Genomic DNA, 14,445 nt, shown 5'->3' on the forward strand with positions numbered 1-14,445 from the left:
AAAGAGTCCAGAATATTAAAATCCTCCTTTGTGATTGTAATATTGTTGATATTATGATATTTCCATGCTGTGCAGCTTCAGAAGAATCCGCCGATGGAAGGCCGGACCTTCTGCAGCAGAACAGTTTGCAGATGATGTTTGATTTAAGGGTGACATCGTTTTTGGTTTTATGATTACCATGATAAAATAATGACAGTTAGTGGAACAGCATCGAAATGGGAAATTACAGTTAAAACCATGTGTGATGACAGCGATAGTAAAAAAAAAAAAAAATCCCAATCGTCTCAGACTGTTTCACCACCTGAGCACCGGAACACTGGACACTTGGCAAATTTGCTAATATGTAATATTCTACCTGAATACTACTATCAATAACAAAATCCTGATGGAAACCTTGGTAAATCTATTTTTGCTGCCGTCTTCCCTCATAGTGAATGACTGGTAATTTTAACAAAACTCCGATGACCTTGATAATCGTCATAGTTTTGCTCACAGATCATGATACAGTCTGACTGGAAAGTTTATGATGTGGTTTGTAAACTTTGAACTGTGGAAGACAAGAAACCAGCTGGACGACTTCATCTGACCCTTCAGGTCTGCTTCCAACAGTCCACTCCTCCAGTTGCTGCGCTGCAAAAACACAAAGTCTTAAAAAGTAGTTTTGGTCTAGTTTCTAGTAATTTGACTTAGTAAACTTGACATAAGACAAAACTAAATCACAAGGAACCTTTCATCATCAAATAGAAGCTACTTCAGAGTGAATGATTCTTTGATATTGCAGATTATTTCACTTATAACTTGGCATGTAGCCCATGGAAATGGAGCTAGTACTTTTTCATCAGTAGAAGGGATTTTTTACTCTGAGCACAATCCTATATCTTGCTAAAATGAGTTAGTTTTATGTTATTTCAAGTACTGAGACATTTGCTCTAGAAACGAGGACAAACTTCACGAAAACTCATGACATTTTCCTGTTTTTACAGTGTAAGGTCATAGAATTTGTGCTCTTTGTGTGTGTGCGTGTGTGTGTGTGTGTGTGTGTGCGTGAATTTGTGCGTGTGACCAAGGACGCGCTCTCATCCTGGAGGTCGAGGCCGCCTGCCTTCCTCTCCGCCTTATCAAGCAGGACGTTTACACGAGAGCCTTTAAGGTTTCGCTTCACATCGGCAGTTCCACAACAGCAGGCCATAAACCGACGAACAGCTTCCTTCTAGTTTCACCACGTAAAATAAAATCCCTCTTCTCGTTGGTCCTCAGATTGGTTCAGGCTGTGGAAGAGCAGAGTCCTGCCTGTTGGTGGATGTGTGAATTATGTGAAGCATCCCCCTGGAAACAAACCAGCTTTCATCGAAACAAGCTGTTAAACCAGATCCAGAGCCAGGAAATAGTCGGATCCCACACCTGAGGTTCAGGATTCTCCACATATTCTAATTGAGATTCAATATCTCCACATCAAAGAAGTACAAAATACAAAAAAATTAAATACAATTTAATTTAATTTTTAAATAAATAAAATAATACATTTTATTTTATTTTTTAAAATAAATAAATAAATCAGTATCTTCAGTCAGAAGCTTTGTGAAATTCGCTGTACTACAGACTGCTACAGGAGATCCTTGCGCACACACACACACACACACACATGCACGCTCTGCATGATCATTAGACAGCAGGACTCTTAATATCTCTGCCATTCTTTTATCTGCTGTGCAGAGCCGCGCATTAACCAATAGCCTGATAGCCCTGCAATAAAAGCTGATGCGGAACAGGGAAGAGCGTCCGTATCTCAAGACATTTCCCTGGAGGCGACGCCTCCTCCTCCCCCGCTAACGGCGCTAATAATGCCCTGGCAGCTCGCTCCAACTCTGCCTGGTTTGCATTCGGACGGCAGCAGAGTCTGACAGCGAGACGCTGGAGAGGAGAGGCGGTTCAGCCGGGGGTCAGAGGTCAGTTCTTCCTCCAACCTTCACTAGTTTTCTACCTGTGTAAGGTCCCAGCTTCACCTTAGGGTGTGTGTGCCTGTGTGTGGGGGTGCACGTGTGTGTGTGTGTGTGCCTGTATCTGTGTGTGCTTCCTGTCTGCCTCTCAGTGGGACTCTGTGGGAGGACATCTTCTGGATGTTTGGTTTTTTAGCCGTGTTCTGACGTTTCCTGCCTTCAGAGAAGAGTTTTGTTTTTTTATAAACTTGGGGTTGAGATAAAAACGGCGAGCAGAGTCTGCCTCTGAATTACACGTCGGCCTCTGTATGTGTGTGTGTGTGTGTGTGTCTGAGCAGAACACATTGTTTATAGGTGTGTTTGTTGATGTGTCCTTTGGGTGTGTCCCAAAAAATCTTTTCTTTTTTGTTTTTGTACTTTATAATCACATCTTCGGCTCCTGGTGTGTCGGTTCTTGTCATGGAAGTATAAACCCAGACTGAGGGACGAACGACTTCTCAGTAGCAGCAGGGGCCCTTCAACAGAGTTTTAACTGGGGGGCCACATCTACCTACATCAAGAGCAATTATTGTTGTCAGATTATTGGGAAGTTTAGGGAGGAAGCCCACTACGATGAGGCATAAGGTGGTTATTAATGTCAGACTACACTGCAAAAACACACTGTATTTGTGTTGAGTTTTCAGTATAATAGTGCTTAATATTAACAAAAGAGTCCTACTTCCACCAGCAGATTATTTAACCAGTAACAAGACATTTTCCCGTGTTATAAGTGAAATAATCTTTCAGTGGAACTAAGACTTTTTAAAATCAAATGACAGTATAATGTAACATGAACTTTTTGAGCCAAATTTCAATGTGTTAAATAACAAAGTAAAATTTTTTTTAAGTCATGTTTTATATACAAAGCATTTTCATAACAATTGAAGGTAACATAGTTACTTGATTGTGCTATAAAATGTGCCTGGAAAACACGTATTACTTCCCCTTTAAGTTGGTTGAAAGAAAACAAAATGTCAGCGTATGGCAGCGTCTCTCTGTTTCAAACCAATCAGGACCATCTAATAGAACAAATCTCCTTCACAAAATACAACACAGAGTTTGAAAGTTCAGGTTTCCTCATTAACTTCTTAAGGTCTTTGTTGTTTCAGTTACTGCAGCGAATCCCTTTATTACTGCTAAGTCTTTAGCTCTTACCTCTACTCCAATTATGAAGTCCAATTTCTTTTAAGTCAATACTTAAAAAACATAATCAATCAATCAATCAATCAATCAATCTATCTATCTATCTATCTATCTATCTATCTATCTATCTATCTATCTATCTATCTGTCTGTCTGTCTGTCTGTCTGTCTGTCTGTCTGTCTGTCTGTCTGTCTGTCTGTCTGTCTGTCTGTCTGTCTGTCTGTCTGTCTGTCTGTCTGTCTGTCTGTCTGTCTGTCTGTCTGTCTGTCTATCTATCTATCTAAATTACACACAATGTAATTTGTAAACTGGTACTATGTGTTTAAAGTACATCATGCTGCCCTTTTAATATTGAAGAATTATCTACTTAAAACCAACGCCTATATTTCAGTTACTTGTTAATGAGTTTTATCTTATTGATTTTGTGTTTTTGCAGTGTATGTCAATGCTTGAAGCAGCTGAGGTTTCAAAGTTGCCATAGTTACGCTTTATACTGTTCCTACCCTTACCAGTCGATTTAAAGGGACAACCAGACAGATGCATTGCTGTCCTTCCCCCACATGTTGCTGATCACTGCTGGTCAGTGACTTATAATTGCACTTGGCTGTTTACTGGAAACACATCGGGTCAAACTAATTACACATATCCTCCGAAGTCAAGTTCACTTCAGCCCAAACTTTGTAAAGTTTGATTGTTGCTCTGGCCGGCTGGGTCTGACAGTGCCTTCCGGAGCAATGAACTAGGTTATGTGTTGTGACCCGTTCCTTATCATACCCATGCTACGCGCAGCTCCATGTCTCCATAACAGACGTGCAACAGCTCCTCTTATCGCCTGTTTATTAACTGCCCTCACTATCACACACCTTGTGATTATTCTGGACTCGATAGCCATCTCAGTATCTGAGTGGTGTTGCTGAACGCTCCGTTTTAATAGGCGCGTGGTGCATTTACATGTGATGCACCACATACTGTCCGCCTGTCCTTAAAGACGGTCTCTGGAACAAAGACTCATTATTGCTCAACACACCAATAATAGATAAAGCAGGTTGGCATTTATCAGGCTGAGGAGGGATATGGTTATGTCATGTTTCCTCACGCCCAGTTATTAGTCCGTTCCCAGAGTACAGAAACCATCTTATCTTTGTGAAGATTACCTACTTGATTGCTTTTACCCACAATGAAGTGTTATTAATTACTGTGTCAAATATCATAAGCACTTACACTGTAAAAACACAAAATCTTACCAAATGTTTTTTTTTTATCTAGTGCAGATTTCTTAGTGCAGTTGAAATAAGTCAAAACTAACTTACAAGTTACCTGTCAGCAAGATATAGGAGTCAGTGATTCCTTAATATTGATGACAAAGTGCCAGTTTCATTTCACTATAACTAAACATTGTTTCCTATATTATAAGTGAAATAATCTGCCAGTGGAATATTAAAGAATAATTCACTATATCTTGCTGAAAAGTTACTTGTAAGTTACTTTTAACTTTTTTCAAGTGAACTAAGATATTTGCACTAGAAACTACACTGCAAAAACACTTTTTGTGTTTTTGCAGTGTAGTAGCAGTTAGGAGTATACATCCACTCATTTTGGACATGCTTTTCAAAATAATTTAAATGTATCGTGAAATTAGATAAAAGAATGGCTCTTACAACACAACAGCTTTATTGAATTTTATAAACAATAACTAGTTAATAAGTCTGGGTTATTTCTTACTTAACATTTGACCGCTCTTCTGTACAGAACTGTTTAAGTACATTTAAATGGTTGTTAAATACAGTCCACAAAATTTGAATGTGGTTCAATTCCAGATGCTTTATAAGCTTATTCTTTTCCTGTTTGATATTTTGCTATTATCTAATAATAATAATAATAATAATAATAATAATAATAATAATAATAATAATAATAATAAAATAGGATAATTTTGTGTTACAACCCCATAAGTGTTCAAGTTTCAACCATCATGTTATTGATTTGAGCCGAAGCTCGACAATTTGGAGGAAGTCCTGTATTGTGCAACAAATAGGTTTGGTTTGACTATGAATAGCTATTAATAATTAATAAATGCCAAAGACAATTATTAACAAAGTTAATAACTGAGATCAAAATCACCAAGTCGAGATGCCGCCTGATTATCAGGATTTAATAACCAAACAGCTTCAGTTCTTGTTTGGTGTTCTGGAACTTCAGACAAACACAAACACAAACAACTCCTCTCTGAAACCTAAGAATTTATTCACAAAAATAACTCGACCTGCAGTTATGGTACCTCAGTCAACAAACTGTTTAGCTGGGCTGCTAACGTTCAACTAAACTACAAAGTGAAATGAAAAATAAAAACAAAAAAACTAACAAACTACAAACAGGAGTAAAGGTTTGTTTTGAGGAACTGAGATTGAGGCCAAATTAGCAAGACATTTATCCCCAAGTAAAATAATCTTCCAGTGGAACTCACATTTTTCATCAATATTAAGGCATCATTGACTTAAAAGAAGCTTTTATGTCCTGCTGAAACGTTACTTGTAAGTTAGTTTTGTCTTATTTGAAATGAGATAAGATCTTTGCTGTAGAAACTAGACCAAAATGACTTGGTTAGAATTGGTGCCTTTGCAGTGTTAAGAAATAAAAAAGAAGGAAATGATGTAAATGATCAACAATAACTACAACAATGCTCATAAATTCATACATTAGAGAATAATGTAGCTAAGCATTTCTTTTAATTTATAAAGTATTACAAGGTTTTAGATGTGACAACTTCTGATCTGCTGGTCTGTTGGATTTCCAATTGTGCAAAAAATAATTACTGAGCATATCGTGATTAAAAAAAAAAAGGCAGAGTCATTCTGCCCTTTGAGCTGGAGGCTTTCAGCATCCAAACACTGGATGAGCACACACATCCTTTTATAAACTGCTTCCAGGCAGCCGGTCCGTGTCCCAATTTAATTTATTTAATTTAAACAAAGATTGTAGTACTCAGACTGTGATCTGATCAACATGTTGTTTAGACGTGTCTCTCCAAAGCTGAGAACAGCTGCTGAACAGTGAAGCAAGAAGGTGTGTGTTAGTTTGGTTAGTTACCACTACAGTAGTTAGTCAACTCTAGTTAGAATGGTTGAAACCCGATGAACTGTTTTTGCTGTTATTTTTTACAAAAAGGTCTTTGTCAGGGCTTTAAGTTATAAATGTGATATTGGTTCACTCGTTATCAGCTACACAGTACTAATTATAATCATTTTAATTTATTATTGAATGAATATAATATCTGGAAACAACCTGGCACTAGCTAATGAATAAGTCCAGGTAGACAATAAAGCCATGTGTCTGTAGTTAAATGCCACTACAGAATTTCCTGTGACATTATTTGTAACGTTCACACATTGAGCCGTTTCATTTCTATTTAGGAAGTGGTTTAGGTTTTTAATGTTTCCTGTTTGTCACTTATTTTCTGGTAACTGATTCACTGGAACAGCCGACAACCAAACCTCTTCACATTTAACCAACTGAGACTAAACAAAGTTCACTAAAAATATGAATCAAATACTGCAAAAAACAAGTCACACAAAGTATTTTTTTTGTATAATTTCTTGTGCAAATGTCTTAATACACTTGAAATAAGACTAAACTAACTTACAAGTAACTTTTCAGTAACATACAAGTCAATTATTCCTTAATGCTGATAAAAAGTATTAGTTCTATTGACACATTGGGAAAAATGTAAATAATAAAATCAATGAAATAATCTGCCAATGGAACAAGTATTTTTGATCAGTATTAAGGAATTATTTACTTAAAGCAAACTGCTATAACTTGTTGAAAAGTTACTGTTAAGTTAGTTTTGTCTTATTTCAACTGGATATCTATTTAAGATAGCAGTTCTGGTTTATTCCCCGCAAATTCTCTCCTACAGTTTCAGTTTGCAAGTGAACATCTGAGCTAAAATAATGTCTGAATAACAGAATGAATTTGAAAATACATTAAAATACCGTCAACGTAAAAAGATTCCTCAGGTCTTGAGAAAGTGTTATGAACATTTCTGATGCGTTGCATGGTGTAGATTGACACCAGAGTGGAAATAAAGACAAACAAATCTGTCTACATCTGGACAAGTCAAACTCCCAGCATCCAGAGCTGTCAGATTGATCAAAAATACATCCTGAAAATCTGTAACTAATCTGTCCTCACCGCAACTCAACTAAAATCTCTGCAAAGCAACAAGCAGCCCATCCACCTCCAGCTGTAGGTCATACTGCCACCTGCTGGACTCAATAAACCGCCTAATGTAAACAGAAAGGAAACAATGCACAAAAGCCTTTGTTTTGTCTCCGCACAGCACAGAGCTACAGACTGGGGGGGCATCTCCTCACTGGGAGGACTGGGGGGAGTGTGTATGTGTGTGTGTGTGTATGTATGTGTGTGTGTGTCGGAGAGCAGAGCAAATGATCTAAAAGACAATTTTATTCATCAATATGTTTAAAACTAAACGTTTGTGTGGAATAACATCAAAAACCTTCAGGTGTAACTAAGAGGGAAGGACTGAACGATAGGTTTAAGGTCCGCCTCGTAAATTCCTAAATCAGAACAAGTATCAGTCTTTGACTCACTTCCTGCACTTAAAAGACTAAATACAAACATTAAAAATGATGGAAAGTCATTTTATCACATAAAACACCTTCTGTTTCTGGCTAATAATAATAATAATCATAAAAATAACAATGCACAACAGAACAAATATCAGGCTCACATCTGTCTATTTGTAGTGTACCTAAAAATACCCACATCTTTTTTTAGGTGTTACTGTAACATAATTATCTGTATGTCATGTTACATGTAATGAGGAAATGGAGGATCTCATGACATGTTGTGAACATGCCGGCGGTGGCAGCTTCATGCTGTGGGGAATCTTTTCCTCGGCATCTACAGGGGCTGGGTCAGAGTGGATGGAAAAACGAAAGAAAACTTTTCAGAGGCTGCAAAAGATTCAATAAATAGATCCATTGTCCAGCAGATCCCCCTGAAATGAACTTCACCTGTTAGAATGGCCCGGTCAAAGTCCAGAGCTAAGTCCAATCATCAATCTGTGACGAGGGTTGAACATTTTTGTGCCTAACAGATGTTCTCCATCCAAACTGAAAGAGGGAAGAATAAATCCAGTCTGTAGATGTTTAAACCTGGTGGAGACACTTTAACAAAGTGTTGATCCATCTGGGCTGGATGCAAACATCGCTAGAAAATAAAAAAGCACATTTGATTCCTTCCACTTCACAACAAGGCTGCAGTTTGTATCCATCACCATCATTAACAACCCTGAGGTCGTATGACAAAGATCCAAAAAGGTTGAAGGAATGCGAATACTTTTCTAAGGGACATGAAGGGACATTCAGGACGACCTGCATCAGCATCATTCACCGCAAAAACACCAAATCTTAACAAGTCATTTTTCCCCCAAGTTTCTAGTACAAATATCTTATTACACTTGAAATGAGACAAAACTAAATTGCATGTAACTTTCCAGCAGTAATTCCTTGATATGGAGGAAAAAGTATCGGCTCCATTATTTCACTTATAACAAAACATTTTTCCAGTGTTATAAGTGAAATAATCTGCCAGTGAAATTAGCACTTTTCACCCATATTGAGGAATTATTGACTTAAGACAAGCTCCTATTTCTTAGTTTTGTGTTATTTCAAGTGTACTAAGATATTGGCAGTACAAACAAGACCAACATGGCTTGGTAAGATTTTGTGTTTTTGAAGTGTTCAAGTCCTGGTAATGCTGTTTAAAGTGACAGCAAGGTATTTTCTGTAAAGGTTGGACCACAGCAGCATGAGAAACACCAAGAACTCAAAGGAAAAAGAGAATTTGTCACTGCAGAGTTTACTACAGGCCTGGGCTTCCCTTAACTCTGTACAGAAATAAAACGCAGAGACTTTAATGATGTAATGATGTCTTCAGAAGGTCGATAGAAAATCCCCCCCGTGTGTCTTCTTCTGACCTTGTGACTTGGCATTCAGCCAGGACATCTTATCTGTTAGATTCCTCCCCAAAAAAAGGAAAAGAAAAAATATCAACAAAACATGCAGCTTGATTCTGTATCTGCTGGATCAAATACCAGAAGAAGTGTAATAGAAGCAGGATGTGCGTAGAGATGAGGAAGATGCTGGGCATGTGTGTGTGTGTGTGTGTGGGGTGTGTGTGCGTGTGTGTGAGTGAGTTCCAGGGAGATGAGAAGATGTCTATGCAGCCTGGTTCTGATGGCTATCATGAGCAGCTGGAGCAGGACTGGACCTGCTGCTGATACCGTCAGATTCTTTGGAGGATGATTCGAAAATATGAAGGAGAATCAGAACGTTGCATCAAGTTTGAATTTGAGCGCGAGCCTGTGGTTCCCCCTAACATGCTATCGCAGCTAACTGCTCTTTATTGCAGCTACGACGTTGTTAGCAGTCAGATTTATTTGTGGAGCCTCCCCCCTTTTTCTCAGCGAGCCTCACGCTGTGAATTAGAGCCACCGCTGTAGTCGCATTTAAACCCTCTGCTCCCTCGCTCTGCTCAGCCCTTTGAACTTGTTTTCTCTTTTATTAAACTTTGCCGCCCGCATTTTTGGCCTCTTTGGCCTCCCACACTTTTTAATCACGCCAGAGCTAATGTCTTTAATTTATTGTTCATTTGTACATTTTCCCCAGGCTCCAAGTGCCTCTAAGATCATGAGTTTGTTTACTTTTTTTGTGGTGTTTTTCAGCTTCGCTGTTGTGGAAGAATGCGTCTCTGTGTGTGTGTGTGTGGGCGTGTGTGTGTGTGGGGGGTGGGGGGGGGGTGGGGGTGGGTGTGTGGGTGTGTGTGGGTGTGTGTGTGTGGAAGGTGGAGGGACAAAAGAGGAGAATAGAGAGGAAGAGGAGTGAGAACTTGGAAAATCTTTCTGCAAACAAAGATAGCTGAGGGCCGTGTGACTAACATGTTTGCTTTACTGTAAAACATTCATAGCTCGTTACTTGGATGATAAAAAAAAACCTCATTTTATATAAATAGGTTCTCATTTGCTGTTAGAAACTACAGATGTCATATCAAATCAAACTCATTTTATCTATTTTACTTTTTTATATAAATTCAATAGAAGCACCTCGGCTGTGAACACATGGTTTCACTTTAGGTAAAAATCATTTCCATGAATCTTTGAAAAGGCATTTATTGAATAAAAGGGCAGAAATAAAATTCCTAATGTTGTCACACTGTATTAGTGTTTACTGTCATATTTTAGCATCAGAAAGCGGCAATGGAAATAACAAAGTGCTTACTTGAATTTTGTTCCATGATATAAAATAATAAACTGTAACACAAGCTGTTTTTCTTTATTGTGGTAGAAATTACGATCTTGGTTTTCATACAAAATGTATTTTAGAACAAGAATAATGGAAGCAATTTTTTTTTTTTTTTTTTTAGAGGTTTTTCAGTTCTGGTTTCTAATCGAATGTAGTTGGAGAAACAGGCAAAGACTGAGGTGCAACAGCAACACTGAGTTCTCCGTCAATAAGAGTGGCTTGAATCAGTTTTAGTAACAGTAAATCTACTTGTGACTCAATGTTTTTGATTTGTATGTCTTTATTTAGGGCTTGACTCCTCATTTAAGTGGAGAGACCTGATGCTTTCTTGAGAACTGCAAATCAGTGAGTCAATTCCACAGCTTCCAGATATTTTTTTACTTACAGAGTGTCAGATATTGCTGAGGAGCTTTTGTTTGAACAACAGCTGTTCATTTGGCCCGGGTGTGCTGGCACCAAGCTGCCACTCAGGCCTGGCAGCGCTGCTAATGGCATTACACATATTAGATGTTTGGCTGACACGTCCCAGTCAGGAAACACCGAGCCTGGAGTGGACTTCTGCAGGCTTCCTGGCTCCCTTTACGTCAGGCGAGTTGCTACACATTTTGTCACGCCGTGGAAAATAACCTGAATTCTGGAAATCCACTTTACGTGTGTTGCTTTATTATATAAAATCTAAGTAAAATGCAATGAAGTTTGTGGATTTAGCAAAATGTTGAAAGGTTTGAGAGGAACGGATAACTTTGGAGGCAAATGGAACCTGTACCAGTTACTCATCTTTGAATTCATAAAAAATACTTTCTTAGTTTTCAATATTGTCACCTTCCAAAAATAATGTCATTTTTTAGAAAGAGTTATTCTTTTTGTCTAAATCCATCTTTTGGCAATAAAAAGGTGGCCTTTCCCCCCCAATATTGTTTTTGGCAAAAAGACAAAAAAAAAAAAACATACACATATTTAGAAATGTGTGAGTTTCCAAATCAGCCTGGTTACTCCTCGTTAAAGATGCCAAACTTGTCTGAAAGCTTAACACAAGAAAACCTTGAAAGTAAATTTGCTCTTTTATTTAAAATAGATCATTGTGTTTCAACAGTGGCATCTTGTGATGATGTTTGCTCTGCTGGTGGGAGCTGGGAGAGACTTGGAACTGATGGGGCAGGAGGCAGGAGGCAGGGGCAGGAGGCAGGGGCAGGGGCAGGAGGCAGGGGCAGGAGGCAGGGGCAGGAGGCAGGGGTAGGAGGCAGGGGTAGGAGGCAGGGGCAGGAGGCAGGGGCAGGAGGCAGGAGGCAGGGGCAGGGGCAGAGTTGATGGGACGGGCTTGAAACCCGTTGATAACTGTTCTAATTTAAACGTAGTTCAACGCTGAAAAGATTTCAGAGTTGTTAACTTGGGTAGCAACATGCATGTACCATTTTCATTCATTCATTTTTTCCCCATACATACTTCATAATGTGTGAGGTACTGAAGGATGGCTGTCTATCTGCAGCAACCACTGTTTGAGATGAAGGGTACAACCTGTTTATCAAAGCATAAAAACAAATTCCTTGTGTGTTTGTAACTATTTATTTTTCCTTTGATAAGCGAAGAAAGTAGTTTAGCTTAAATAATCACTCCTAGATGGAGTGGATTTAACTGGACTGGCCTTTGCAGTGTTATTGTTGATTTATATTAACAAAGTGAACTGAACTGACAGCCTGTCAATCAGCCTCTTATTACAAGAACAAAACATTTTCTAGACGTTTTTTGCCGACTTTTTCTTCCCTGTAATTCCCACTAATGTCAGCTTGTGAGAGATATAATATATTGTTAAACTTAACAGGTAGGTATTCTCAAACAAAAGATGAATATTAAAAATCTATGTTTGATTTATATTATTAAAAAAATGACTAAAAGTGAGAGCTGTGTTGCTTTTTTCTGAAGAAAACCTGCAAAGATGAACAGAAATAGACACATTTCACTTACAGGTCAGGTTGGAGGCCTTGTTTGTGCTTTTATCATTTTGGAATATTGTTACTTTGACAAAGCTGTTAAGCAAATATTTAAATTGATTATATTTTTGAGCTATTTTTATGGCCACTGTCATATTGTTTCTCACCTTGCTATGGACGGGGGCATATCTCAAACATGATTAGGCTTTCAACATGACATGTGTGTCTTTTTGTATAGTGTGTCTACATTAGGATGAAGGATGTAAAAACAGTGTGCTACTGTCTCAGAACAGAGTAAGTTACTTTTACCGATGTTGCCATATCATTTGATTTATTTTTCCATATTTATTATTGCCAGTGCTGCTTAAACAATCTCCCCAAGTGGTCAAATAATTATTATTATAATCCTGAAATAGGTAAGGTTGTTGTCACTTAAAGCATTTGGCATTCTGAGGTGAGGAAGTCCTCATCAGTGCAGATAGAGTGTTTGCATAAAGCAGCATGAGAATGAATTATGTTATTTTGGGACAGTGGCCACGTTCCCGTTACAAATGCGTGTAAAACTTTCTCGATATTCCGGTAATGTTGAAAAAACATCATTTTGCAATTTCTGTGTTTCCAATAAATGCAATTAATATCACATGTGAATAAGTTTGTTCGTGTGACAAGTCAGTAAAAAATATACGGCGCCATCATCGTCCTGCCACTTCCTGTTGTCTTCTTCGTCTTTTCCACCAGTAGTAACATCCAGTTGTTGATCATGTGATGCGAAAAAGGTGTTTCCATGGTAGTTCTGTGAAATACACTAACAAAAGAATACACAAAAAAAAAATACACTGGATTCCTGATTTCTTGGCTTTTCTGTTGAATCCCTTCAGACTCTTTGTCTCTGACTGGAGCTCCGTTGGGGGTGTGGAGGAGGATGGAGCGAGGAGGGGAGAGTCCTGTCGCCCAGGGCAGTCCCGAGCGGAGGGGCGGCAGTCCGGACCTTAGCGGTCTCCCGCCGCCAGGAAAGAAAAGCCGACTGGAGCTGAACGGGAGCCCCACCGGGCCACGAACTCGCCACAACGGAGCCCCACCGCGGCCCCTTGGAGGTAACCGTAGAGCTGACAGAGAAATCTGACGGAGTGGTCTTCACTGGAGAGATTGAAGTAACAGTGAAGATATTTGATATTAGTTGTCTTCTAAAAATGACATTTGCAGCACGGTGAGAAGAAGTGTCATAAATGAATGAAATACAGTGATTTTTTTTCGACCCTTTCCCTCTGCCAGAAGGTTTTTAGCAGCGTTGTACTCCAAACCCACAAACAGCCGCTGGCTGCGCTGCGAGCCACATGGGTTGAGTTTGGCTCTGTGTTCCACGCTGTAGTGCTGTGAGAGCCCTGAGCTGTTAATCTATAAGTCAGGGGGGAACTGTATAACACAGGCTTACCAAATAAAGGAGATTGCTCCATATAAACAAGATTTATACAAGTCACTATGGGTTATCGATCCCTGCATTAACTGCGAAAGTTGTTTCCTCCTTGTGTGCAGCTGTTCATGTGTGTGCCTCCGTGTCGGTGCTTTTCATGCTTTTGCAGAAATGTCTCAGTCTTTACCTGTCCTTTCACTTTATGAATAATTGTTACGTCATGAACTCTTCCTGTTCTTTTCCACTCTTTACCAGCTCTACAGAAAAAAAAGATAAAAAAGTGAAATTGCTAGCCCAGATGAAAGTTTGTTTTAATCTTTAGGTGGGTCATGTCCACATTTAATCAAAATGTAGAACATTACAGAATAAGGAATTTGGCTCAGAGACACATAAATGCAGTCACTGATATGTGTGTGAGATGTGAGCTTGTCCAACAAACAGTCCCACAGTGATGCCTTTAGCATACAGCTTAGCTTTACTAGTATTCACTAAGGAAGGACCAGTTGTGTTGTTGGCAGCATGATCACAGCCTTTCTCAGGGCTGAGATATCCAGCGATCTGGCTTGAAAATGTTCCTCAATATGATGATTTGTTTTTTATTTTTAAGCAAGGTGGCAAAACATTGAAACTGCTCCCATGTACTGAGGCGTACTGTGTGTGAC

General features: G+C 38.8%; 1 protein-coding gene across 4 annotated transcripts in view; it reads left to right on the plus strand.

The window, feature by feature from the left end:
- Positions 1 to 14,445, plus strand: part of satb2 (SATB homeobox 2) — a 63,270-nt gene that overhangs the window by 3,564 nt on the left and 45,261 nt on the right. For all 4 annotated transcript variants that reach the window (XM_032568091.1, XM_032568093.1, XM_032568092.1 and 1 more), the window contains exon 2: positions 13,251 to 13,466. In XM_032568091.1, the coding sequence (XP_032423982.1) occupies positions 13,295 to 13,466 (172 nt within the window). In that variant the 5' untranslated portion in view covers positions 13,251 to 13,294. The remainder of the gene's footprint in view (positions 1 to 13,250; positions 13,467 to 14,445) is intronic.

Source organism: Xiphophorus hellerii, chromosome 7 (genome assembly GCF_003331165.1).
Source record: "Xiphophorus hellerii strain 12219 chromosome 7, Xiphophorus_hellerii-4.1, whole genome shotgun sequence".
Classification (NCBI taxonomy): domain Eukaryota; kingdom Metazoa; phylum Chordata; class Actinopteri; order Cyprinodontiformes; family Poeciliidae; genus Xiphophorus; species Xiphophorus hellerii.